A 27007-nucleotide genomic window follows, 5' to 3' on the forward strand; every position below is an offset into this window, starting at 1 on the left:
CTCATTTCACTAGAATTTGTTACTGAACATGGTTGTTTCTGTTTCTGTCAGGCGTTTAGATGCCAACCATATTACCTCAGTCCCCGAGGACAGTTTTGAAGGGCTTGTTCAGTTACGGCATCTGTGGCTGGATGACAACAGCTTGACGGAGGTGCCTGTGCACCCCCTCAGCAATCTGCCCACCCTACAGGCGCTGACCCTGGCTCTCAACAAGATCTCAAGCATCCCTGACTTTGCATTTACCAACCTTTCAAGCCTGGTAGTTCTGTAAGTATCTATCCCCTTTAATTCCATATATTTGTATTAATTGGGGTACAAAAACAGGTTTCTTCTGACAGGTTATTATAAAAGTACCTTGCTGATTATGCTCCTGAATAGTTAGTGCTTGAGGGAGATGCTTTTGTACAAGACTAAACAGAATAGGAGAATTTAAAAAATTAATAGCTGATAATAATTGCTGAATCCCTCAGATAAATGGCCAGTTGTGATCATGAGAAGAAATTGGGTCATTCAGCACATATTCATACCACTTTTGCTTGTGTCCCAGCAGTGTATTCAATGTTAAAAGAAGGGAAATCACTTTGAGATGTCCATAGAAGTTAGTCCCAGCGTTATTTCATGTTTTCCACTTGTGTTTTTAATCTTCCAAGACATAACAGAGTAGCGCTTCTTTTAAAATCTGTTAGAGATCTCACTGGTGTAAACTACACACTTCCTCCACACCATTGCCCTCATGTCCTCAGTAGGAGAGCTCATCAAATTTTGCTTCATATAATTAAGAGCCAATCAAAACTTTATTTTGATATGAATAAATAGTAAATAATCTTCCATGTCTGTACCTTATTTCCATTACAGATACTTTCTCTTTCCATGGGGTAGTCTATGTTCAGTGAGTCTGTGCAGTGTACATAGCAAGAGATAATTACCCAATACCACTTGTTTTCTATGATCAACTGTTGATATGTTTAGCTACATCATTCCTTCACACACCAATTTAGACGTATTAAACAGTGATAATAGTTGCCAATGGGAGATGGAAAAGTCATGTTATGCTTTTTTTTCTCATAGACATCTTCATAACAATAAAATTAAAAGCCTGAGTCAACATTGTTTTGATGGACTAGATAACCTGGAGACCTTGTAAGTATATTCATATTTTGGCAACTGCATTGTAATATTTAAAGTGCAATTTTGTACTTCATTGCAGAAAAAGAAAAAAGTATTGGCCTTGAATTCAGCTTCTTATTAATTCACTTTGATAGCTGACTAAAGCACACAATTATGAATACTAATCTAAGCTCATCACTAAAAATGGGAAAGTATGAATTGCATATTTTCCTCCAAACAATACACATTCAAAACGGCTCAATCTACAAAGATTTATACCCTTCCAGAAATGTTGGTTTTGTTAAATGTATGACAGTTTTGGGACTTAGAAACTTCTAAAATGAATTCTGGGTAGTTTTGTTTTTTCCATGACCTCAGTTGCCTTACTAATTGTTAACACTGGGTTTGAATACTATATCTGATTTCACGTGTAACAAATGAAGAGTTTATATTTTGCTACAGTACTTCTGTTGTTTCCACTAGCTAAAGTGTTTGGAACCTCTGGCTGTTTCAACTGTACATTGCACCACTATATAAGTAAAATCATTGTGCAGCTGTGTATAATTGAGAGAAGGATCTTTATTTTTGTTGTTTTAGCATATATTAGTTGCCTTTATTGCCTTTATTCAAAGATATGTAATTTTTGCTATTGTGATGAGTAAATGATTCAGAGAAGGTCCCAATTACATGGGTGAGTAAAGCCTGATTGGAATGCTCAGGGTTTGTAGTATTTTATTCCACTGAATTTTCTGGTTAACTATCAGTTAATGAGAAGACTTAAAATCTTTTAGGACTCTATTAATTCACTTTCCTATCTAAATTAGAGGATAGGAAACATCAATGGATATTTGAAAGTTGAAGATCTTGTAGAAGATAGTTCCAAACTCAGATCTCCTTTGCTAAGTGTGTGAGTTTTAGTGTTATAAAGGATTGAATAGGTTTCCTAATCCTGGGCCATGTACACTATTTCATTTATGTTAAAATTAAACCTCTTCTGAGTTAAATTTTTATTTGCCATTTTTTTCCATGTTAAAAAAAAAGGAAAAGGAAAACAAAATATGTCTCAAAGGAGCTGAGCTTATAATTTTATTTTACTTTCATTCTGAAATCAATCATGCTAATCATATGCCAATGTACTCTTCATGTTAAAAGAAATTTAAACACTCTCAAAACTAAGACGCTTTTAGTACAGATCACTATGACTTAACTTTCTCCTAACTAATATAAAATTCTCAGTAATTCGTAACCTGCATGAAGGACAACAGTTGTGTGAATCTACCCTGATCCTTCTGATTATTCTTATCTCAGGTCATCATGCTGTTGTGGAACTGAGGTCACCTGCTCTTATACCAGAATTTCAGGAAGCCACTGTGAACTCCAAATGGAAACCTCAGTTTCATGCTATGTCATTTACAAATGGCTATTCAATTAATTATATTCTAGGATGAATTTCCAGAGAAATACTATTCAGATGATTTATATATTTAATGCATCAGTAATACATGATTCTGAAAATTCTTTGAATTTGTAAGTTTGTTGACCTAAAAACATCACAGAAGAAAAATGATTTTTCTCTATTCGGTATTGTAAGAAAAAGTGTAAATTCAGTTAAACTCCGACATGGCTTTTAAATAACAATATGGTTGGTAAAGGAAGATTACCATACAGAGGATGTAATTAAATATATGTATCTATATATCTGTAACAAAATCCCTTATGAATTGTGACCACTATTCAATATTTTGATATATTTTCACCCATTTTTTCTAGGGACTTGAATTATAATAACTTGGGGGAGTTTCCTCAGGCTATTAAAGCCCTTCCTAGCTTAAAAGAGCTGTGAGTATTGCTTCATTCTCTTTATGCCTTCATATCCCTGAAACTCACCATTCAATGTTCCAACAATGAGATTTTAGAATATCTTGTTCCATTACATATAATCATAATACATGCCCACAAACACAAATAATCATACAAATTAGATTGTGTTCGATGGCACAGATGATTTTGAGTATAGATTGCTGCATAGGGTTAAATGCTAGTAAAACAAAAAGTCCTGATGTACAATTTCTGCCTTTAAGGAGCTTGTAGTCTTAGTCTCACTGGGGAAGCTGACCATGTTAATACAGGTAGCTGTTTCTAGGTAGAAATCAATGCTGAATGGATAGGATAAATAAATCATTCCAGAAGAATACCTAGTTGAAGCTTGGAGTCACTGCAGAAAGCATCACCAAAGGAAAGGAGTTTGACTAGACTTGAAAGAATAAAAATATTTAAACAAAGGAGAGGGAGCATTTTTGTTTTTGTTTGTTTGTTTTGAGACAGGGTCTCACTGTGTTGCCCAGGCTGGAGTGCCATGATGCAGTGGTGTGATCACAACTCACTGCAGCCTTGACCTCCCAGGCTTAGGTGATCCCTCCCACTTTAGCTTCCTGGGTAGCTGGGACTGTAGGCATGTGCCACCACACTCAGCTAATTTTTAATTTTTTTCTAGAGATAGGGTTTCATCATGTTGCCCAGGCTGGTCTCAAACTCCTGGGCTCAAGTGATCCCCTCAAAGTGCTGGGATTATAGGTGTGAGCCACTGTGCCCAGCCTGAGGGAACATTTTGGATGAGTAGAGATAGTGACTATATATGGCACAATAGGGACTGTGTGCTGTGAGCTAGTTAATGGTGAACATTCTAAGAGGCATTGCCAAGAGACTAAATACAGGCTACAGTGAGAGAGATTTTGAGGTTAGAACACCTGTTTCTCTTGGTCTAAAGCTTTTTTTTATGATGAAGCAACAGATAAATGCATATGAGGGATCTGATACATACCAGGCTAAGCAGTGGGTTAAAAAAAGAATTAGGTATGATACTGAAAAAGATAAGATAAAATTTTAGATTTCCTATGTTTAAAAATTTTCATGTAGTCATTATCATTATAATTTATATAATGCTAAATAGCAGTAGATACTTGAGTTTTATTTCACAAGAGGATAATGCATTTCAAAATACTTTTCTCCTATCTTTCTAGAGGATTTCATAGTAATTCTATTTCTGTTATCCCTGATGGAGCATTTGATGGAAATCCACTCTTAAGAACCATGTAAGTATTTCTGAAAGTTTCTTTTAATGTATAATTATGTGAAGCTATGTCTGTAGCTTGCCAAACATCTGGATAAAGAATGAAAATTCAGGCTTTTAGATATGTGTACATTGTGAACATAGATTTAATATTAGAGTGCTTGTGAACATGTGAAAATTTTGCTTTTTTTGGGTATTTTCACAGACATTTGTATGATAATCCTCTATCTTTTGTGGGGAACTCTGCATTTCACAATTTATCTGATCTTCATTCCCTGTAAGTATGTGAATTTAAAAATAAACCTGAATATTTATACAGTTGTTTTAATGGAAAACAAGAATTTATTACTGGAACTCCAAAAAACAAAATCTTTAAAATTTTTTTTCCTCCTTGGGCAGAAGTTTTAATGGTTCTTGTTTTTGTCAACACTCAGCCAAATTATCACACTTTCAAGTACATTCAAGAACATTCAAGAGATGAAACTAGTTTTATTTTTATTTTTAGTTGCACTGTAATTTTAAACTGTTTAAAAGATGAAATACGAAAAAAAATTAAAAATTACTTTGTCTTTCTCAATTTCTTAAAGAGTCATTCGTGGTGCAAGCATGGTGCAGCAGTTCCCCAATCTTACTGGAACTGTCCACTTGGAAAGTCTGTAAGTGTGGCCCTTTGAAGAGAGGTTGCATGAAGATAACACTGCTGGACAGCTAGCAGGGTGCCAGGGTCTTTTAGGAACAATGATGGGTTTATGCTGATTCCTCCAGTTTCCCTTTGTACGTATCATGCATGGAGAATAATATGTTGAATTTGGGGTCAGTAAGCTTAGGCAGAGTAGAGCCGATTATGTAGATAAGATCTGAAAAGTATACAGAAAATACAAGGCAATAATGAAGTGCCAAAATAGTCAGAATTTAAAAGTAGGAGCAATCAATATAGACTATCACAGAAGGCTTCTCGGAGGAGATGGAATGTTTGAATCCTGTCAGGTTTCCCAGAGCTGGGTCTTTTATTTAAGGCAGGATTAGTAAAACTGGAAATACCAAATGTATTCTCAGAGATGGCATATAGATGAGCAAATATAGCTAGAATTGCATGTTTATAATAGGATGGGGATGGTATGGAGAAATCGGAGAATTGTTTGGGATTAGATTTTAAAATGACAAGCCTTAAACACTGGGCATTGGACATTTGGTTATGGCAGTTTCCCAGTGAGTGGTCTGTGCATGGGTTTACAGGTGCACTTAAGATCTTGATGACCTCAGCCCTGCAGACAGCCAGGTGGGGCCTGAGGCAGCTAGGGCCTCTAGCCACAGGAGTCTTACTGCAGCACGCCATTTAAATGTTACGATGGTCACATGTGACAAGATTTTTTTTTTAAAAAGAACTTGGAAAGCACTGAGGTAAGGAGTTTAAACTTGACTCTTAAGGCAGCTGGCGGTGTTGAGAATGTTTGAGCAGGTAATGTGAGGAAGGTAAGGAGATAGAGACTAGAGATGGGGGGGAAAGGAGGGTAAGAACAGTGAGGCAGCCGTGGGAATAGTCCACCTGACTGGATGAACACATTTAATTATGAGAGCCCCAGGTCTTTAATCCATCACTGGATTTGTTCCAGGACAAATAGCATGGTCTGTCTGAGATTCGTCCACCCCTCTCTGCCTCATTTCACTCTTTCTCTGAAAGAATTAGATGCTAGAAACAAAACAGAGGAAGAAATAACAGGAACTGGTGATAGACGATAGAAGGGAGCATAGAAAGGGAGGGGAATACGAGAACATTTCCAAATGCTGAGCCAGGTTAACTGAAAGAAAAGACAGAAACAAGGTTTCGGGGCAGGATGCAAGTTGGTTTCAAATGTCTTGGGTGTAAGAAGGTGACAACTTGCAATTAACTGTGATCAGACTGTGTGACTGTGGATTAGTGTTTTCCTCTTGGTCCATGTGGGAAATCAAGCCCATCTGGACAATATCAACATCTCATGTCACATGTGTTTTTGACTGTGAAGATGATATCAGAATTGGGGATCAGTTCACTTTCCTGCTGCCTAACTTTAAGGAGTAATTAGGCCATGGTATAGAATCTAGTCCGTATGTAAATATATGAGCACTTATTTTTCTATTATTTTTCCATATGGGAATAAATTTTGCTTACTATCTTGAGTTGAATTATTTCTTACATGAATAATGTTTTTCTGCAGGACTTTAACAGGTACAAAAATAAACAGCATACCTAATAATTTATGTCAAGAACAAAAGATGCTTAGGACTTTGTAAGTTGGATTCTTCTTCCCTTTTCCTCATACGTTTTGTTTATATATTTATACATGTCCAGTTTTATTTTTAAGGATCTACTTTCATAAGGTGGTTTTGAGGTATAATTTCTTCTTAGTTACTCCCTTCTTGTTAAGGAGCAGATGTTTGAGTTGTCTCCATGGTGGGTAATGTGCATTTGAATTAGGTTTTAGGGTTATGAATATATCATATACTTGTGACTTTATTCTGAACAAAGTAAAACCAAGCTAGGTTCTTTCTTAATTTTTTCTCATCTGAGTCTTTGTTCTAGTTTCTTCAGGGGTATATCTCCTTATATTCTTCTCTCTTTCATCAGCAACCTAAACAGAGCCTAAATCTTTATTCAATCGGTGATGAACTAAAGCATATAGCTTCCTAAAAACTTTAGGCTGACCTAGAAACTAAAAGTAAATAAAGGATGTAAAAATGTCACCAGAATAAACAATTAAGTTATTAAGTTGTTAATAAGTATTCAGTGGAGGGAGATAGTAACAAAATAAATGACTGATTGATTAAGCAAGTAAAGTCATATGTCCACTTAACAATGGGAATACATTCTAAGAAATGTGTCGGGGGCGCTTCAGTGATTTCTTCTATATACCAAGGCTATATGATATAATCTGTTGCTCCTAGCCTACAAACCTGTACAACATGATAGTGTACAGAATACCATAGGCAATTGTAACACAATGGTAAGTATTTGTTTATCTAAATGTAAAAAAGTTGGAGCAGATTAATGGTGTTATACTCTTATGGGACCATATCATTGTATATGGTGTCTGTCATTGACCAAAACTGTTACTTGGGTCATGACTATAATTTAATGATATAGTGGCATATCGGACTTGAACACAATGATAACTGTTGAGAAAAAACTGCAGTGGGACTGAGAGTTAACTAGTTCTGGTGTTTGATGTAATATAAATGTTTTTTAAAATGTTGATAAGCATACCATTTCTCTTAGAGTTTTTCAATAAAAGAATATAATAAGTTGTTTATGGCATAAACAGTATTGAAAAAATACAAATTTTTAAAAAAACTAGCTTTGCCACTTAAACAAATTTTCTATATTTTCTATGTTTTCTATATTTCTATATTTAATTTTACATATTTATGTTTTTACTTTATATATATACTTTATATAAATGTATTTTTACAGATTTTATAGTGTCTCTGTTCAACAGTATATACTTGAACTTTATAAATCTTAGGCTTATTGTATCACTGAGGTAGTCAAGAAGCTTACGAGTCTTAGGAAAAAAATAATTGCTTTTCTTATTCAGGCATATCTCTTTATTACAGATCTTAGCTCTGCTTTCAATGCTTCTGAGTACCACTCTTTTAATATAGTATTCTGATAACATAGCATTAATTTGTTAATTTCCATTGTTTTAAGGGACTTGTCTTACAACAATATAAGAGACCTTCCAAGTTTTAATGGTTGCCATGCTCTAGAAGAAATGTGAGTTGGTCTTTGACTTACTCTTTTTGCTGTGGTATGTTGTTAGTTTGTTGAGCATTTTCTATTTTTAATAGATGAATTTAATAGTAAGAATTTAGAAATTCTGATAATCAGATGTTCCCATAAATAAAATGTCAAATTGAACTAGATGTGTTCATGCAACCAGCATGTATTATGTATCAGGTGTCCCATGAAACACCATGCGGGTGAAGTTGGTGTGTATTTAAAAGAAATGGAAAAGAAAAACTTGTCCAGCTATTGCTGGAAATCAGACATGAATGCCAGAAGCCATCAAGTCCTATGTTGGACAGCTCTGGTGGAAGTTGGCTGGGAGACGGGGAGAGGGAGGCATTAATTCTCCCATTTTAAATCTGCTTAATCCTGTAACTTTATTCCTGTGGTATTTGTAATGGTTGTGTTGTTTTAGTTTCTTTTCTCCTTGCATCATCTTCCATCTCTTATGCCTGAGTGGGGTTGATAGGCAGTTTAGATAGCATATCAGTTAATTCCCAGTATAATATGGGATGTAATACCAATTAATCTAACTAATTTCATAGATGAGAAAAGGGCAGTTCTCTTTCAACAAGATTACTGTTACATAAGAATAGTTATTAAAACTTAGAAAAATTCAACTAAGAAATGTTATAATGTTATTTGTCAAAATAGAAAGTAACTTTTTTCTTTCTGTGTATCTCTTTCTCTTTATCTTTCCTCTTCCTCCTCCTCCTCCTTCTTTGCCTGTCTCCATCTTCATCTTCTTTCTTCTTTTTCTTTTTTTCTTTAGTTCTTTACAGCGTAATCAGATCTACCAAATAAAGGAAGTCACCTTTCAAGGCCTGATATCTCTAAGGATTTTGTAAGTTTGTCTATGATTATTAAAGACAATAAATTTTTTCCAAACTAAATTAATATATAGTTATGATTTCTGTGTTACTGTGTTACTAGATACATTTAAAGATATAATTTTTAATTATAGCCTGACCAACATGGTAAAACCCTGTCTCTACTAAATACAAAAAATTAGCCAGGCATGGTGGTGCATGCCTGTAATCCCAGCTACTTGGGAGGCTGAGGCAGGAGAATCACTTGAACTCAGGAGGCGGAGGTTGCAGTGAGCACAGATTGTGCCATTGCACTCCAGTAGGACAACAAGAATGAAACTCTGTCTCAAAAAAACAAAACAAAAAAAGATATAATTTGTGTTCAGTTAAACATTATTTTTAGACTTTACCTAAAATATTATTTTAGACTTTGCAAGATTTTTAGACTTGCAACTTTATAATCTACTTTCAATATTTTTTACTTTAGCTAATTTTACATTGGCAAGTAGAAAAATGTCTAATGTGTATAACTGAAGTGATGTAGTGTAGCTTGTTTGTTTTCAAGTTATAATAGTGAGGTGTGCCAATTCATTAGGGCAAGGGTAGGCAGACCATAGCCCATGGGCCAAATCCAGCCTGCTTCCTGGTTTATCAATTAAGTTTAATTGAACACTGCCAGGCCTTTTGTTGAAGTGCTGTCTAAAGTTGCTCTTACCCCACTATAGCAGAATTGAGTACTTGCAGCAGAGAGCATATGGCCCACAAAGGCGAAAATATTTACTATCTGGCCCTCTACAGAAGAAGTTTGCTGACCCCTGCGCTAGAGTATCTATCATGACAAATAGAGCTCATAAACCACAGAAGTACTTATTTAAAAAATCATTTGAATTTGACTACATATTTGTTCTAGGAACCCTCAAAAGCACTTGGGAATATAGAGCTGACTGAGAGAAACCTTGTCAGTCACTATTCCTAGAACTTTTGTGCAGAAAACACAGTACACTAAATTAATTAACATTTTTTTCTATTTTTTGAGACATGGTCTCTCACTCTGTCACTCAAGCTGGAATGCAGTGGTGCAGTGACAGCTCACTGCAGCCTTCAACTCCTGAGCTCAAGCTATCCTCCCACCTCAGCCTCCTGAGTAGTGGGGGGACTACAGGTGCACACCACAATGCCCAGCTAATTTTTTTTTTGTAGAGACGAGGTTTCCCTATGTTGCCCAGGCTTGTCTCAAACTCCTGGGCTCCAGTGATCCACCTTGGCCTCCCAAAGTGTTTAGATTATAGGTGTGAGCTACCTTGCCCAGAACAACATTTTTCTATTACAGAAAAAGTTTGAAAAATTGACAGTGAAGTAAAATTACAGATATTGAATATCCCTTTTAAGAAATACAATGTGCACTCTATTAGAAAATATTTAATTGGTAGTTGGGTTGCTGAATCATCTTAGGTTGTAGACTAACTTTCTGTGAACCTGGGCCGTCATAGGGAAGAAGACTGGCTCCTAGTTGCCATCACTTTAAGAATACTGATTAAGTGACAATAAGAAGCTGGTCTTTTCATGATTTGGAACCAAGTGTATTGAGTTTCTTTGTTATCTAAGAGATGTGTCTCAGAGTAAATTTATTCAATATTTAAATTTCCTTTGAGTTTCCGTATAATTGTGTTTGTAGATTATTTCTGTTTTATTAATTCTATAATATCAGAATTTCTCAGGGTGTGTTCCTAAATACACAGCTGGCTCTACTGTTGATGCAATTTCCTGCTTAGGAAAAGAAGGGTATCTCCAGCCCTCCTGGAATGCTCTTGTTTGCATATTGATTGTTTGTCTTCTCTTGGGACCTTATCACTAACCTTTGAGAAGGCAAATAATGTAAAGTCTGTTTTTATTTTCAGCTTTTTCAGAAACTGGGCTTTTCCTCACCGAGTTAGAAGTACCAAAGTTTATATCATTTATATTTTTGAATTGATATCAGAAAGATAAAGTGGGAAAATTCACAACTGTTTTGAAACAGATGCCAGCTAGAATTACTGCTATATGGAACATATTCCAAGAAATAGACTGTTGTGAAGGAGAGGCATTCAACATAAACAGGAAAAAATGTTGCTGGGTGAGATTGAAGACCTTTGTTATATTATCAGCGATATTGTGTTACTACCTCTAATTTTAACGTATAGTCTAAGTTAAATGGCATTTTGAGTGTTTATTTGAAAGATTAACATGTTACTCTTATAATTGCAGAGATCTGAGTAGAAACCTGATCCATGAAATTCACAATAGAGCTTTTGCCACACTTGGGCCAATAACTAACTTGTAAGTAGATGATTATGCAGTAATGTCATGAAGGTAGTAAACTAGTGCTATGGGAGCATCTGTTTTAACATTGTCAAATCAAAGTATTTTTCTGTTTAGTTGTTCCCTTGTATAAATGCTAAGCTAGTATTTATAGTAAAATCTTCTCAAATGGCAAGAATCATGCTACACCTATCATTTTGGCACCCCCACTTGAACTTCATCTTAGGGATCTAATATTTATGCTGTGAATACATGTACAGATGTTTTTATGTTATTTACATCTTGGGCATTAACTTGAAGTCTCATTCATATTTTAGAGATGTAAGTTTCAATGAATTAACTTCCTTTCCTACGGAAGGCCTGAATGGGCTAAATCAACTGAAACTTGTGGGGAACTTCAAGCTGAAAGAAGCCTTAGCAGCAAAAGACTTTGTTAACCTCAGGTGTGTTTTTGCTTATTTTTCTTTTTTGTTGAAGTTATGGTAGGCTCCAAAATTGTAGAGTGTCCTGGTTTTTTGCTGTGGTTCTCAGATTTTCTGATAGACTGTAATTTAAGGGTATTTTCGACCTCCATCTTTGTAAATTTGGTAAAAAATAGAACATGAACATTATTCCATAGGTTTTAAGACCGTGAACTGGAGCCCTTGATGGCCTCAAAGAGATAATACAGCTATTCATCAGAGTGTTTTTTTAATACAGTGGACTTTTCATTAGCAATAAGATGGCAGAAACCATGTAAATGTGAACCTGCAGAAAACTGATACAATGCTATAATACTTCATGAAGATTTTAGAGTTATGAAGGACTGCATTAAATACAGCAGAGAGAGCGCTTGAGAATATTGTTATGAGGCCAAGCACAGTGGTGCACGCTGTAATCCCAGCACTTTGGGGAAGGCCAAGGTGGGCGGATCACTTGACACCAGGAATTCAAGACCAGCCTAGACAACATGCTGAGACCCTGTCTCTACAAAAAATACAAAAATTAGCTGGATGTGGTGGCACCTGCCTTTAGTCCCAGCTACTCGGGAGGCTGAAATGGATCACTTGAGCCTGGGAGTTCTAGGCTACAGTGAGCTGTGATTGCACCATTACACTGTAGCCTGGGTGACAGAGCAAGACCCTGTCTCTAACAAAAGAGAGAGAATACTATTGTTGAAGAAGAGAATAAATATTTTCATTCCATTTATTTAAACAAAGTAAATTTATTTAATGGTATAAAGTCACAAATGACCTGGGGCATTAATTTTAAGTGAAAATATCAGTTTCATATGATAAATTGAGCATAGTTAATACATTTATAAAAGGAGTCATAGATATTACTTTAAATTACAGTACTGCTGTTAAATTTTAAACATAGTTTGATTTACATCCAACTGTTAAGAGAGATCTTACAGAAAGGGAGAAAGCCTTGGTGTCATCTGATACTAGAGCTGTTGTCACAGATAAGGAAACTGAGGCCCAGAGAGGATGAATGACCAGCCTAAAGCACATGACAGATCTTTCTGACTCGTAGGCTGGGGTTTTCAAGTTTAAAATACTTTTACAAAACAAAACCGTATCTGTGAAGTTGCTATTCAATGTAGATTTTACAACTTTTTTCCAGGTCTTTATCAGTACCATATGCTTATCAGTGCTGTGCATTTTGGGGTTGTGACTCTTATGCAAATTTAAATACAGAAGATAAAAGCCTCCAGGACCACGGTGTGGCACAGGAGAAAGGCAAGTGCATGAGTTTTAGAAAATAGAACACTCCTTTAAGGCGTCGATTAAAGTTTCTGTTATTATAATCACTTTGTGAAGGAATAATAGGAAATCTGTGAGAAAAATGGCATTCTCTGGCCAGGTGTGGTAGCTTATGCTTGTAATCTCAGCACTTAGGGAGGCCAAGGTGGGAGAGTCATTAAAGCCCAAGAGTTCAAGATCAGCCTGGGGAACAAAGTGAGACTCTGTCTCTGTGCTAAATTTTAAAACTAGTCGAATATAGTGGCATGTGCCTGTATTCCCCACTACTTGGGAGGCTGAGGTGGAGAATCCCTTGAGCTGAGCCCAGGAGTTCGAGGTTGCAGTGAGCTATGATTGTGCCACTGCATTTCAGACTGGGCAATAGAGCCAAGAACTTGTCTCTAAGAAAAACCAAAACCCAAAAGAAACAATGGCATTCACTATGCTATCAGTATCCTTAATGTGTTATGGAGCCTTCTATAAGGAGAACTTATATACGGAGAAAATTGCAGGAAAATATGGTTCTTTTGAGTTGTATAAGGTTTAATTAAACATACTTTGTGTTATATGTTCAGGTACCGCTGATGCAGCAAATGTCACAAGCACTGTTGAAAATGAAGAACATAGTCAAATAATTATCCACTGTACACCTTCAACAGGTATGCCCAGCCTATTTTGCCACCGTTACTCATGTTAAACAAACATTAGGCAAATATATCTAAATCTCCTGGGTATAGATGTGGTTTCTGTAATAGGGATGGTACTAGAGGTTCTTGTGAGGCCTTCTGATTTGTGCTTTGTGTAACAACCAGCAGCTTAGGAATCTTTTGTGGAATCTCAGGCCCAGACCTACTGAATCAGAATCTGCATATTAACAAGCTCCCCGAGGTGAGAGTTATACACGTTAGAATTTCGGAAGCACTTTCTTAATGCTCCTCTAACTCTGGGACTAGTTCTATAAGTTAGTAGTCTGTAAAGATTGTGTGTGTGTGTGTCTGTGTGTGTCTCTGTGTGTGTTTAATGTAACCTTGCCCTTCCTTTTTTCCCCTCGTTTACTTCATTGACTTTGTAGTCTTGAGAAAGTTATTAAGTTGACACCACATACTTGGTCACGATTGTCATAGTCTGCCCAATCTACCAGAGAAGATGTATTTATAATTGTACTGTAAAAGAAAGGCTTAAATATTTTAGTTAAATTGTGTACACAAAGTAGATTCCTTTGTTAATGTACTATCATATGAGAAACTGGACATTAATTTTATAACTTAGAATTATAAGTATTATGGATTCACTAGTGATTGCTACTGAATTGTGAGCTTCTTAAGGGGCTACCTATGTATTATATGAATACTTTCTTGTGTAGAGAATAAGCTCTTAAGTTACCAGATAAGTGAATGCGATTGGCAAGAATCATCTAAGTTTATATAATTTATTTTATTGTGTGTTAGTATCTATATTAATTTGTAAAGGTTGAGGTACAGCTCACTCACTTGTCCCACTGGAGTTCATGTGCATAAAGAGAATGTACATAAAGAACTGATGATCCAATGAGAAGGGAACAGGTTTTTAAAGGGGAAGCTGGACTTGAATGTGCAGCATTTCCATTTTTTCCACCCTGAACCTAAACTTGGAGATTGGCCAGGAGGAAAGCTGGTCTGAGCTCATCTCCTTGGGCTGCCGTGGGGATGAACTCTGCAGGCCTGCCTCCCCGTACTCAGTTGTAGTAACACAGAGACACGGATGTGCTTGCTGCAGAAGCAGGAAGTAGAGGAAAGCTAGGATCCTTCTGTTAGCACCAGAGGATGCCACAGGCTTCCAAAGACAGGGACTGGATTGAGGCTGCTTCTAAGGCTTTTTTGGAAAAGTAACTTTTCACACCCATAAAAGGGTTCTCAAAAGGTGTCGTGTTCTCTCAGGTCGATGAGCTTACCCCTCCTTCCATGAAGGATGAGTTTAGATAACAGAGTTAAAGGTGATAATGAGCTTTCTCTTAGCATTTCCTGAAGAGGGAGTTAAAAGGAAATTTAAATAAGAGTTTCTTGCGATAATTGGAAGATAGATAAATGGTGCAGAACTGGCTTTTTAGGTCTGTGAATATCTTAACAATTGAAAATGTTTTATTAGTATATCATTTTCATGACAGTTCATAAAACATGTTTTTTAGGTAATTGTAATACATAGTTTTCTTGTGTTTCATAGTCAGAATCTTGTTTTTCTTTTCTAATTTTTCAATAAAAGAGTTGTAATTTTTGTCAAAACTAGCATGTCAACTAGTTACTGGAACATACAGTTCAGCAACTGAATGAGTTCTTGCAATGCTAGTTTGTATTATGCAGAATTTTATTGTACGTAGCTTTGTACGAAGAGTTAACATCACTGAGGTATAGTCCTAGCTACATTATCTCACTGAATGGCCTTTGTCAGGTCAATCAAATGCTTTGAAATATCAGTTTCTCTGGATGAAAAGTGGGGATAATTATACCTATCTTAACCTGCTTTATCAGGTTGCTTTTGAAATCCACAAGAAAATGTATAAAAAATATGTGTATATACAAACATATACATACATAATTATAAAGTATATTGGGGCTAGAAAGGAAGAAAAGGGAGCTAATAATTATTGAAGTCTAACTATATATCCAGCAACCTGCTTAGTTCCTTATGTGTATAATTTCAGTTAAGCTGCACAACTGTATGAAATAGGCATTATTATCCACAAGCGAGAAAATAAATACAGGTTAAAATTTATACAATTTTAAGTTGCCTTCTCAAGGTAAGAATAGCAAGTTACAACCATCTCATTCCAGACCCTCAGTTTATCAAATACCTCTTATGCCCTAAACATTGTGCTATGTAAATTAGCTTAGGTGCAAGAAAAAAATGAAAATTTTCATCTAAATATCACTCTTTATCAAATATTTAATAAAAGAAATATTTTATAGCCTTATCAAATATTTAATAAAAGAAATCAAAGTCAGTTTATTTTTTTAAATAGCCTAGTCCATGACTAAAATATCTTAGAAGCAGTAATCATTTCAGTTTTGTTCAATTCAAATAGAGAACAGATTTAATTAGTCTATATCATTAGTTTTTCTAGCAAGCCATATCATTTTCTAAATTATTTTCTAAGTTATCTTTTATTTCTCTCTCTCTCTCTTTCTCTCTCTGTGTTTTGTTTTAGGTGCTTTTAAGCCCTGTGAATATTTACTGGGAAGCTGGATGATTCGTCTTACTGTGTGGTTCATTTTCTTGGTTGCATTATTTTTCAACCTGCTTGTCATTTTAACAACATTTGCATCTTGTACATCACTGCCTTCATCCAAATTGTTTATAGGCTTGATTTCTGTGTCTAACTTATTCATGGGAATCTATACAGGCATCCTAACTTTTCTTGATGCTGTGTCCTGGGGCAGATTCGCTGAATTTGGCATTTGGTGGGAAACTGGCAGTGGCTGCAAAGTAGCTGGGTTTCTTGCAGTTTTCTCCTCAGAAAGTGCCATATTTTTATTAATGCTAGCAACTGTCGAAAGAAGCTTATCTGCAAAAGATGTAATGAAAAATGGGAAAAGCAATCATCTCAAACAGTTCCGGGTTGCTGCCCTTTTGGCTTTCCTAGGTGCTACAATAGCAGGCTGTTTTCACCTTTTCCATAGAGGGGAATATTCTGCATCACCCCTTTGCTTGCCATTTCCTACAGGAGAAACACCATCATTAGGATTCACTGTAACCTTAGTACTGTTAAACTCACTAGCATTTTTATTAATGGCCATTATGTACACTAAGCTGTACTGCAACTTGGAAAAGGAAGACCTCTCAGAAAACTCAGAATCTAGCATGATTAAGCATGTCGCTTGGCTAATCTTCACCAATTGCATCTTTTTCTGCCCTGTTGCATTTTTCTCATTTGCACCATTGATCACTGCAATCTCTATCAGCCCTGAAATAATGAAGTCTGTTACTCTGATATTTTTTCCATTGCCTGCTTGCCTGAATCCAGTCCTGTATGTTTTCTTCAACCCAAAGTTTAAAGAAGACTGGAAGTTACTGAAGCGACGTGTTACCAAGAAAAGTGGATCAGTTTCAGTTTCCATCAGTAGCCAAGGTGGTTGTCTGGAACAGGATTTCTACTACGACTGTGGCATGTACTCACACTTGCAGGGAAACCTGACTATTTGCGACTGCTGCGAATCGTTTCTTTTAACAAAGCCAGTATCATGCAAACATTTGATAAAATCACACAGCTGTCCAGCATTGGCAGTGGCTTCTTGCCAAAGACCTGAGGGCTATTGGTCTGACTGTGGCACACAGTCAGCCCACTCTGATTATGCAGATGAAGAAGATTCCTTTGTCTCAGACAGTTCTGACCAGGTGCAGGCCTGTGGACGAGCCTGCTTCTACCAGAGTCGAGGATTCCCTTTGGTGCGCTATGCTTACAATCTACCAAGAGTTAAAGACTGAACTCCTGTGTATGTAACCGTTTCCCCTATCAACCAAAATCAGTGTTTATAGAGTGAACCCTATTCTGATCTTTCATCTGGGAAGCACTTCTGTAATCACTGCCTGGTGTCACTTAGAAGAAGGAGAAGGTGGCAATTTATTTCTCAAACCAGTCGTTTTCAAAGAACAGGTGCCTAAATTATAAATTGGTGAAAAATGCAATGTCCAAGCAATGTATGGTCTGTTTGAAACAAATGTATGACTTGAAAAGGATCGGAGGTGCAGTATAGCAATATAATGTTAGGTTTTTCTGATCCATAAAAAGCAAATTTATACCTATTTCTGAATTAAGCACAAGATAAAGAACAGCTGTTAATATTTTTTAAAAATATATTTTAAAATGTGATTTTCTATAACTGAAGAAAAAATCTTGCTAATTTTACCTAATGTTTCATCATTAATCTCAGGACAACTTACTGCAGGGCCAAAAAAGGGACTGTCCCAGCTAGAACTGTGAGAGTATACATAGGCATTACCTTATTATGTTTTCAGTTGCCATCCTTGACATAAGAGAATCATAAATTTTGCTTAGGTGATTTATAAATCTAAAACCTGAAGATGTTTTTAAAACAATATTAACAGCTGTTAGGTTAAAAAAAAGTAGCTGGACATTTGTTTTCAGTCATTATACATTGCTTTGGTTCAATCAGTAATTTTTTCTTCAGTGTTTTGTGATTATACTACTAGAAAAAAAGTAAAAGCCTAATTGCTGTGTGAGTTTAATAGATTTGGCTAAACTACTAACTAATGTGGGGGTTTAATAGTATCTGAGGGATTTGGTGGCTCCATGTAATGTTCTCATTAATAAACACTTCCTAATATCATTGGCTCTACTGATATTTTCCAATTTGTTGGTTTGTCACCTAGTAATAGTTTGGATTATATAGAAAGTAAACTGTGGTCAATACTTGCATTTAATTGGAAGAAATGGGGAGTAATTATGACACAAAATACTTATGTTTATTTCTTAGTGAGCTGGATTCTCTTGAACCTATGCTATTAAATGGAAACTTCCATATATCTTCCCCATACTATTTTTTTTACAAAAAGCCTATTCAATAGTTCAGAGGTTGAACTCTGGTTAAATAAGATAATATGTTATTAATAAAAATATAAGAAGAAGGAATTAAAGCTTAGTCCTGTGTCTTTAAAAATTAAAAATTTTACTTGATTCTCATGTATGGGCTTTAGACCTATTACTGTGTGGAGTCTTAAGGTTGTAATTGTTCAATATGTGTTTTGAACAATGTGCTAAATCAATAGCAAACCCACTGCCATATTAGTCATTCTGAATATACTAAAAAACATTCAGCTAGATTGCAGTTTAATAATTAAACTGTACATACTGTGCATATAATGAATTTTTATCTTATGTAAATTATTTTTAGAACACAAGTTGGGAAATGTGGCTTCTGTTCATTTCGTTTAATTAAAGCTACCTCCTAAACTATAGTGGCTGCCAGTAGCAGAATGTTAAATTGTGGTTTATATACTTTTTGCATTGTAAATAGTCATTGTTGTACATTGTCAGTGTAATAAAAACAGAATCTTTGTATATCAAAATCATGTAGTTTGTATAAAATGTGGGAAGGATTTATTTACAGTGTGTTGTAATTTTGTAAGGCCAACTATTTACAAGTTTTAAAAATTGCTATCATATTTGTATATTTACATATCTGATAAATATTAAATCATAACTTGGTAAGAAACTCCTAATTAAAAGGTTTTTTTTCCAAAATTCAAATTATTGAAAATTTTTCATTTTATTCATTTAAAAACTCGAATAACAGATATATAAAATATGTTAATCTTTGTGCTATATATGGTATGAAATACAATATTGTACTCAGTGTTTTGAAATATTAAAGTTTCTAGAAAGCAATCTATTTTGCCTTAATTTAAAACTAGGTATATTAATGAATTTAGTTTTAAAGTAAGCAAATTAAATATTTTTAAGTGGACAGTATTAGAAGAAATGTTGAAAGTAACCATTAGAAAACACTTCTGATATTTATTTATAAATACATGAGAACATTTTGCTGAAATTTATAAATAAGGTTTTATCCTGAGTCTGAACCATACTCATGGAAAACAGATTATGAAATTTCAGAAAAACCATTGATTCAATCTTTAAAAAGCAAATGATTAAAAAATCTGGAGTGTATTAAATGTAGGTAATTGCCCAGATGCTTAGAAATACTTCAGTATGTACAATCATTAGTCCTCATTTTACAGATGAAAAAACAAAAGGTTTAATGAAATTTAAGTGAATCCCTGAGTCGCAGCAAATTAGAACTCAAACCAGAACCCAATGCCTCTTCATTCTAGACATAATTTTGTGTGTGTGTTTGTATTAAACTTTACATATGCTTGAAATTTCCATAACAAAAGTAGAATAGTATAATTATCCCTCCTCCCTACCTTTCATGCCATACCTATCACTGCTTTGACAATTATCTGCAGCACATAGTGAACCTTGTTTCATCTTCGTTGCATTCACTAACCCCTTCCAATCCCTCCACCCCTTGGATTATTTTGAAGCATATTCAAGACATCATATTGTTTCATCTGTAAATACTAATGTCTAAGGCTAAATTTTTAAAATTGCATAATATATTGCCATAGGGCTAACTGGTGATGGAATTATTTAAGCAAAAATCACTCTTATGCAAGTTTCCAGAGCCAGTGAAACATAAATTGTCTCAAATATTCCATGAAAGTCAAAGTACTAACTATGAAAATATGTCACTCAGTCAATATCCTAAAACTTTAGGGCAGAGACACTCTTTTATACATTTGTACATTTAATAGAATTCTACCCATCTTGATTATGACTCCTCAGCTCCAGTAATGAAAAGGCACTGTAAGAAATGAGACCGCTGGACTCAATTATATTCAAACACCAGCACCAGCACCATCTGATTCTGCCTCATAGCCTTGGGGGGGTCCAGCATTGCTAGTGCATAATGTCACAGTTGTCATAATGATGACTCTGGCGCATCAAGAAAAGGGTATACTTTAGGAAAACATTTTAAGGGGACAAAGAAGTATATGACATTTAGATTCCTGTACAAAGAGGTTAAAGTGTAAAAGTTCTGGAGTTTACACACAATTTTTCATTGTATCTGTGAGATCCTGAGCTTAGAACCTTTGAGAATTAATGAGATAATCTGACCCTGTGAGGTAATTTTTTCCCCCATTTTCAGAGGAGTAAGTTAGGATTGGAAAACCTATTAAGCACCAGGAAAACCACTGATTCCAAGTCTCTTTCATACTAGTGTTTTCCCACTACAGTTATATCTGGTTATGTATGTGGGAAAATAGCTTCTCAAGCATACCTCTTTATGAGGCCCTAATGCAGACCAGGGCGTTTCAATGTTATTGATTCTAGAGATGTTCCAAGAAAAGGTTTTAACCAGATATGCCAATATTGAATAACTAGGGTTGAGAACGAAAACTCCATTAGGTCAATTTTGTTCCTTGATCAACTTTATTACTTAGTTGGAGTGCTCCAATTTTCTTTCATTTTCATTTTGTTTTTACTGAAATTTTAAACAAAATATTCCATTTAAATAGATTTAACCATGTCATATTTTATTAATTATAGCTCTGCCTTCTGAATTGTCTTTGGTTGCTATTCCTTCTACCAGAGCTAGTTCTCCTGTGTTAAATTTTGCAGATGTAGATTTCATCAAAGGTTTTTGTATCACTCTGGTTACTAAAAAGTTTTGTGTGCTATGTTAGCCATGGTTAATTTTCATTTATGGTATTTCTACCAGTAATATACATTATGAACTGGACAAAGCCCTATTTATTTACAAATGTACACAGTTTTGTCAGCATGAATAAAGCATCCACCTCTTCCTTACTACCTTTATCCCCATTCCAAAGAGGAGAGTGCCCCTAAGATCCCACATAAAATGCATATCATCGTATTTACTGAGATGATTTTTAACCACAAAAGGATGAGGAACTTAAGGACAAGACTTTTAATCATCTATCCCTAGTCCTTTACGCAGACCTTAGCATACACTAGAGGCTTCAAAGAGGCCAAAAATTCACATGTAGAGACAAATTAGGTCCCTTAAGATGCCAGGCAAATGAAGTGCTACCAAAACACTCAAAAGACTGCCCTAAAAGTGCGTTCTGGGGTACACCGGTAAACTTGGATCAAGTTCGCTCCCCTCTCCTCAAAATACATCGTCTGTGCTGGAAGAAATCACGACCGATGCTCATAATTCTGACCCTGTAATTATATAGGGTGTAGTTTTGGCTTCTGCTTCTTTTTTCCCTTATTCAGTGACAAGTAACGTATTTTATGTAGCCAATGAACTACAACTCCACGGCAAACAAGGGACAGGCCCTCAAAGTTGCCAGTAGGGAGCCAGGACCCCGCCAGTGGCTTGGGGAGGCACCGTGCTAAACAAGCTTGCAAACAGCAGGCACCTTCCTGCCACTGAGGAGGAAGGGCTGGCCAAGGGAGGCCGGGGCGGAGGAAGCCAAGCTTCGCAGGCCCAAACAAAGCTCTCCCGGCCTCCACGCGTCGCCATGGCAGCGCAGGGTATGTGTCTGCCGGGATTGGCCCGGCCGGCGCGCGCAGTGCCTGCTGGGAGAGCGCGTCCCCGTCGCGGCTCCGCCAGTTTAAACTTGGCGGGCCAGATGTGGGCGGCGGGGTCCTGGGGGCCTACTTCTCCTGCTTCCTGCACCGGTTTCTCTGCTGACTGCAGACCCAGGTCTCGGCCCTCCCCGGGCTCCTTCGCTGTCCCTATGACGGGCGCCCGTGGGCAGGGGCTGGAGGTGGTGCTCTCGCCATCGCCGCCGCTGAGCTGCAGCAATTCCACCAGGTCGCTGTTGTCTCCCCTTGGCCACCAGAGCTTCCAATTTGACGAGGACGACGGTAACGGGGAGGATGAGGAAGACGTGGATGAAGATGCCCTTGATTCAGAGGCCAAAGTGGCGAGCCTGAGAGGAATGGAGTTACAGGGGTGCGCCAGGTAAACCCGAGGCCTCCCGGCCTATTCAGTCCTTTTCAAGATTCCTTAGACCCTCTTAAGTACCCCATTCTGACACCCTCCTGCCCTCCACCTCAAAGGCAGAGAAGGCACCTGCAAACTGAGGTGCCGTGTTTTTTTGCACATAAAGAGCCCTGGGCAAATTCTTGCAAATGAGGACAGATTTCCTGTTGCTTTTAATCCTTTTTTTCCTAATTGCTGTAGTCTCACTTCCCAGGAAAACGCACATAGTCTCAAACACACAAAACTTTGCTACTACTTCAGGAGTTTTATGAATCCTCAAAAGCCAGATTGTGGACTCCAGAATTCTTTTCCCAAACCTGAACATCAGAATGTTGTTTACTGCACCTTAGTAGTACCTGTGGTTATACTGAAAACATCTACTGATTGCTGGTGAAGTAGGTTATAGTAAACAGGTCACTTTTTATAACATAAAGTACTGAGGCACAGAGGTTAGCAATATCAACCTCAGCATGTGGAGACATGGTTGGATAGGATCTGAGCACGCACTTAGAAAGGAATGGATGCCATTGTGTCAAAGAATGTTAGACCAAGGGGGTTATTAAAACTATCTTAATTTACTTATTTCTACTGTTATTCACTCAGCAAACATTGTGTGCCACATATTAGTCTAGGTACTAGGGACCATAAACAGAATACTGGTCTCTACTCTCATGGAATTGAAGCCTAAATCAATCCACTTATTTTACAGATAATAAAACCATGGCTCAGAATACAAATAAAAAGTGACTCAAAGGTATGCACCTAGTTATTAGCAGATTTGGGCTACAAAGATACATGATCATGTTTTCTTTCCTGAACTGCATGCCTAGTATTGGGAATCTAGAAATAGGAGCAAAGGGCCTATCCCTGCAGGAACATTTCTGAGGCAGGCCTCGTTATGCAGGTCCATTCTGGTATACACTCATTACGTTTTCTTGAGAAATCATTTACAAGTTTCTGATTGTCAAGCTGTGTCAGGCACAGTACAGGAACTCTAAAAAACACAGGCAGGAGAACCCAGGCTTTGTGTGTAAATAGCAAAATACCCGCTTCAGTATAGGGTGTTCATATCCAGCATGAGTGAATGGAATCTGGAACCATATGAGGTAACTCATATACATGGCTACAGGAGTGAATTAGTTAACGATGAGAGGTAAAAGTAAGTACATTGGTGGGAATAGAGATCAGAAAGAGTAACCAAGCAAGCCACTCATTCAGGCTGGTTGTAGCAAGAAGAAACAGGCCTGTTCTGATCAACCTGATAGTAGAATTTAATGGTAGATTTAGGGTTTCAGTAATCTGTTTTCCTTTGGGCCTTTGTAGGTATTTTCAGGACTGAGTTGGTCTCAAAGGTATTTAAGGTAAATTTGAAGGCTTTGGGAAATATTTTCTGAGCATAATCAACTGGACTAAGTGTTCTGGACACAAGTTAGTGACCTGCGGAATAAATGACCCTCAGAACTATATCTCAACTATTGAAACCTTGCATTAGTTTCCAAGAGTCAAAGCCCTGACTAAATGGAGCCTGCTGGGGGAGGAGGCAGACATATCTACATCTCACTTACCCAAAGCCAGAATGAGCTGGTTGCACCACAGGGCTAAGGCTGCCTTCCTTACTACATTTCAGTCCCTATGAATCAAAAGTAGCTGGGACATGGGTTTGAAAAGAGAATGCTGAAGTTGTCAAGTGTGTGTGGCAAGTATCAGATGCTTATTAGTTGCTCAATAAATGTGTGGTGACTGCATGCCCAGTTCCCACTTCCTAAAGAACAGATACATGTAGTGATTATTGCCTAATGCATCATAAACTTAGCACTTCCTTTCAGGAAAGGTAGGTTTTTAGAAAACTTCCTTATTCCTTTTCCCTACTATGCTGACCTATATTTGGTGCCCTGAACAGCTTGGGGGTGACAGGATGAAGAGAGCAGGCAACCTGAGTCATAACCCCATCATTGTTCTGGGCTGCAAGTATCCTCTGTGGAGCAGAGAGCAACCTAGAGCTGTGGGATTTTATGCCATCCCTCACCTGCCACTGTGATCTGACTGGCAAAACGAATAGGGTAAGGCTTCTTTGAGCTAGACTCAGGCATCAACTGAACATGATGGATATTACCTCAAGGTATTTTTGGTATAAATAGAGCCCGGTGGCTCATACCTGTAATCCCAGCACTTTGGGAGGCCAAGGCAGGTGGATCATGAGGTCGAGATCGAGATCATCCTGGCCAACGTGGTGAAACCCCATCTCTACTAAAAATACAAAAATTAGCTAGGTGTGATGGCACACACCTATAGTCCCAACTACTCGGGAGGGTGAGGCAGAAGAATCGCTTGAACCTGGGAGGTAGAGGTTGCAGTGAGCCGAGATTGTGCCACTGCATTCCAGCCTGGAGACAGAGCAACACTCCGTCTCAAAAAAAAGAAAAAAATAGAGCCATGCTTAGAGGATGCGTTGACCTTCAAGTGTATTGGCCAGAATTGAGATGAAGCTCAAAGTTAACTTCAGACAAGATAATGAGAAGTGTTTTCCTAGAATATTTTATAATGTGCTCTGGGCCTACTGTTTATCTATTCAGCTTTATCCTGGTTTTTCTACCACTATCTGTTAGGAAAACCATGCTGTAATAAATATCTTGTTCACAAATGGCTGCTTGTCAAGCAAGCTTTTGTTGATTATAAGTAGAGCTGTAGTGTGTGCGCCATGTATTTTGAACACATTTGTTATAAATATTGAGGCTGGAAATTTAATATTTAAAGTGTCATTTCTTAAAAGAAAAACCCACTGATCCGATTTTCTTTCAAGAAATGTTTCTTAGGACCTTACTATATTCTAGACCCTAAGCTAGGTTCTTGAAAGAAAAAAAATGAGTTAAGGTATGTTTTCTTTAAGGAACTTGTGGCCTGTGGCAGAGATGAACAAGTGACAGGAAACCCAAGAGTTTTACAGGCAGTGCTGGAGTTGAATTTTGAAGAGACAGTAGGAGTTCATCATAGTAAAAATAATAAATGACTTACTAAGTGCTTACTGAGTGACTGGAACTGTATTAGGTGCTTTAGCATGGATAGTTTCATGAAATACTACCTGTAAGGTAGCCAGCCACAACTGTCATCTCCATTTTATAGATGAGAAAACAGAAGCTTAAAGAAGTTTAAAAAAAAATGTACACAGCTAGGAAGAAGCAGATAGGATTTCACCCCAGGCTGTTTACTCCCAAATCTAAGCTCTTAATCTAACTGGATTCAGAGGTGGAAGAAAGGAATTTCAGATTTAGGTGAAAGTTACAGGGCATGGGGCGTGGCACATTCATCAACCTGCAGGAGCTCCTAGTGACTGAAAGGTAGAGTGTGGATCACCTATTGGTGAAAGAAGAGGCTGGAAGATAGGCAAGGGCCGATTCATGGGTGTCAGGCTAAGGAGTTTGGATTTTATCCTGTGGGTAAAGGAGCCACTGAAGAACTTTAAGATGAGGAGTGACATGATCAAAGGATACATTTTTGGGTTGAATCTGGCAAAAGGTGTGGGTAATGATTTGAAAGGGAGGCCAGTTTTGTCTAAATGGTGGTTGTAAGGTTTGAGGAAACAAGAATGGCTTTCAAAAATGGCAAGAATAGAATTAACATGACTAGGTGATCATGTGGGTATGGGAGGTGGGGGGGTCCAGATGTTGATGAGGAGCAGGTGGAATCAAAGAGCTAGGGCTTCTGGCTTGAGCAACTGACTGAAGGGTGATATCCTCCAGCCTACCCTCACTGCTTTAGGATTGTAAGAGGAGTACACTTTCTTAGTGGGAAGGGTGGTGGGTGGATGGTAGAAGATGATTAGGTTTGTTTTCAACTGATTGATATTTAAGTTGAGCTATGTATCACAGAGTTGGAAATAAAGATCTGGAACTCAAGATGAAGGTCTGCCCTGGAATTACTGATCTAGGCATCATCAGCATGTAGTGATAGTTGAAAGTACACTACAGTGGGGGCAGATGGGTTCCTTCTGCAAGACTGAAAAAGAAAGATATATATAACAAATAACATGCCGGGCACAGTGGCTCATGCCTGTAATCCCAGCACTTTGGGAGGCCCAGGTTGGCAGATCATGAGGTCAGGAGATCGAGACCATCCTGGCCAACATGGTGAAACCCTGTCTCTACTAAAATACAAAAAATTAGCCAGGCACAGTGGTGTGTGCCTATAATCCTAGCTACTTGGGAGGCTGAGGCATGGGAATCGCTTGAACCCAGGAGGCAGAGGTTGCAATGAGCTAAGATCGTGCCACTGCACTCCAGCCTGGCAACAGAGTGAGACTCTGTCTTAAAAAACAAAATAAAATAAGAAATAACACATCAACAGTGTCTCTTTCCCACTACAATACAAATTCCATAAGGGCATGAATGAATGAAGAAATAATAGTAACAGAAAATAATGAGTAAGCTAAATCTTGAAGTAGAAAAGTTGTGCAAAGCAGTGGATGAAGCAGTTGGTTGCTAGAAGCAGGAATGTGAAACAGACGAAGAACTAAGTCTATAATAAACTAGTCTTATTTGTTTTTATTATATTTAAGTTCTGGGGTACATGTGCAGAATGTGCAGGTTTGTTACATAGTTATACATGTGCCGCGATGGTTTGCTGCACCCATCAACCTGTCACCTACATTAGGTATTTCTTCTAATGCTATCCCTCCCCTAAGCCCCCACCCCCGTCAGACCCCCGTGTGTAAATGGGAGAAAATTTTT

The 27007-nt window shown here is 37.2% G+C and overlaps 2 protein-coding genes across 8 annotated transcripts in view; both read left to right on the forward strand.

The window, feature by feature from the left end:
- The window catches only part of LGR4 (leucine rich repeat containing G protein-coupled receptor 4), a 104484-nt gene extending 85334 nt beyond the window's left edge, over nt 1-19150 (forward strand). Inside the window, exons 5-18 of the mRNA XM_021665100.2 lie at nt 52-267; nt 1069-1140; nt 2878-2946; nt 4128-4199; nt 4383-4454; nt 4765-4833; nt 6373-6444; nt 7863-7928; nt 8713-8784; nt 10994-11065; nt 11365-11490; nt 12653-12768; nt 13347-13430; nt 15953-19150. Coding sequence (XP_021520775.1) covers nt 52-267; nt 1069-1140; nt 2878-2946; nt 4128-4199; nt 4383-4454; nt 4765-4833; nt 6373-6444; nt 7863-7928; nt 8713-8784; nt 10994-11065; nt 11365-11490; nt 12653-12768; nt 13347-13430; nt 15953-17229 — 2455 coding nt within the window. The 3' untranslated portion in view covers nt 17230-19150. The remainder of the gene's footprint in view (nt 1-51; nt 268-1068; nt 1141-2877; nt 2947-4127; nt 4200-4382; nt 4455-4764; nt 4834-6372; nt 6445-7862; nt 7929-8712; nt 8785-10993; nt 11066-11364; nt 11491-12652; nt 12769-13346; nt 13431-15952) is intronic.
- A 2744-nt stretch (nt 19151-21894) lies between these two features.
- The window catches only part of CCDC34 (coiled-coil domain containing 34), a 327538-nt gene continuing 322425 nt past the window's right edge, over nt 21895-27007 (forward strand). For all 7 annotated transcript variants that reach the window (XM_064365089.1, XM_064365087.1, XM_064365088.1 and 4 more), the window contains exon 1: nt 21895-22262. In XM_064365089.1, coding sequence (XP_064221159.1) covers nt 21928-22262 — 335 coding nt within the window. In that variant the 5' untranslated portion in view covers nt 21895-21927. The remainder of the gene's footprint in view (nt 22263-27007) is intronic.

Source organism: Aotus nancymaae, unplaced genomic scaffold (genome assembly GCF_030222135.1).
Source record: "Aotus nancymaae isolate 86718 unplaced genomic scaffold, 86718_ANA_hifiasm-v0.15.2.pri h1tg000059l, whole genome shotgun sequence".
NCBI classification, from domain to species: domain Eukaryota; kingdom Metazoa; phylum Chordata; class Mammalia; order Primates; family Aotidae; genus Aotus; species Aotus nancymaae.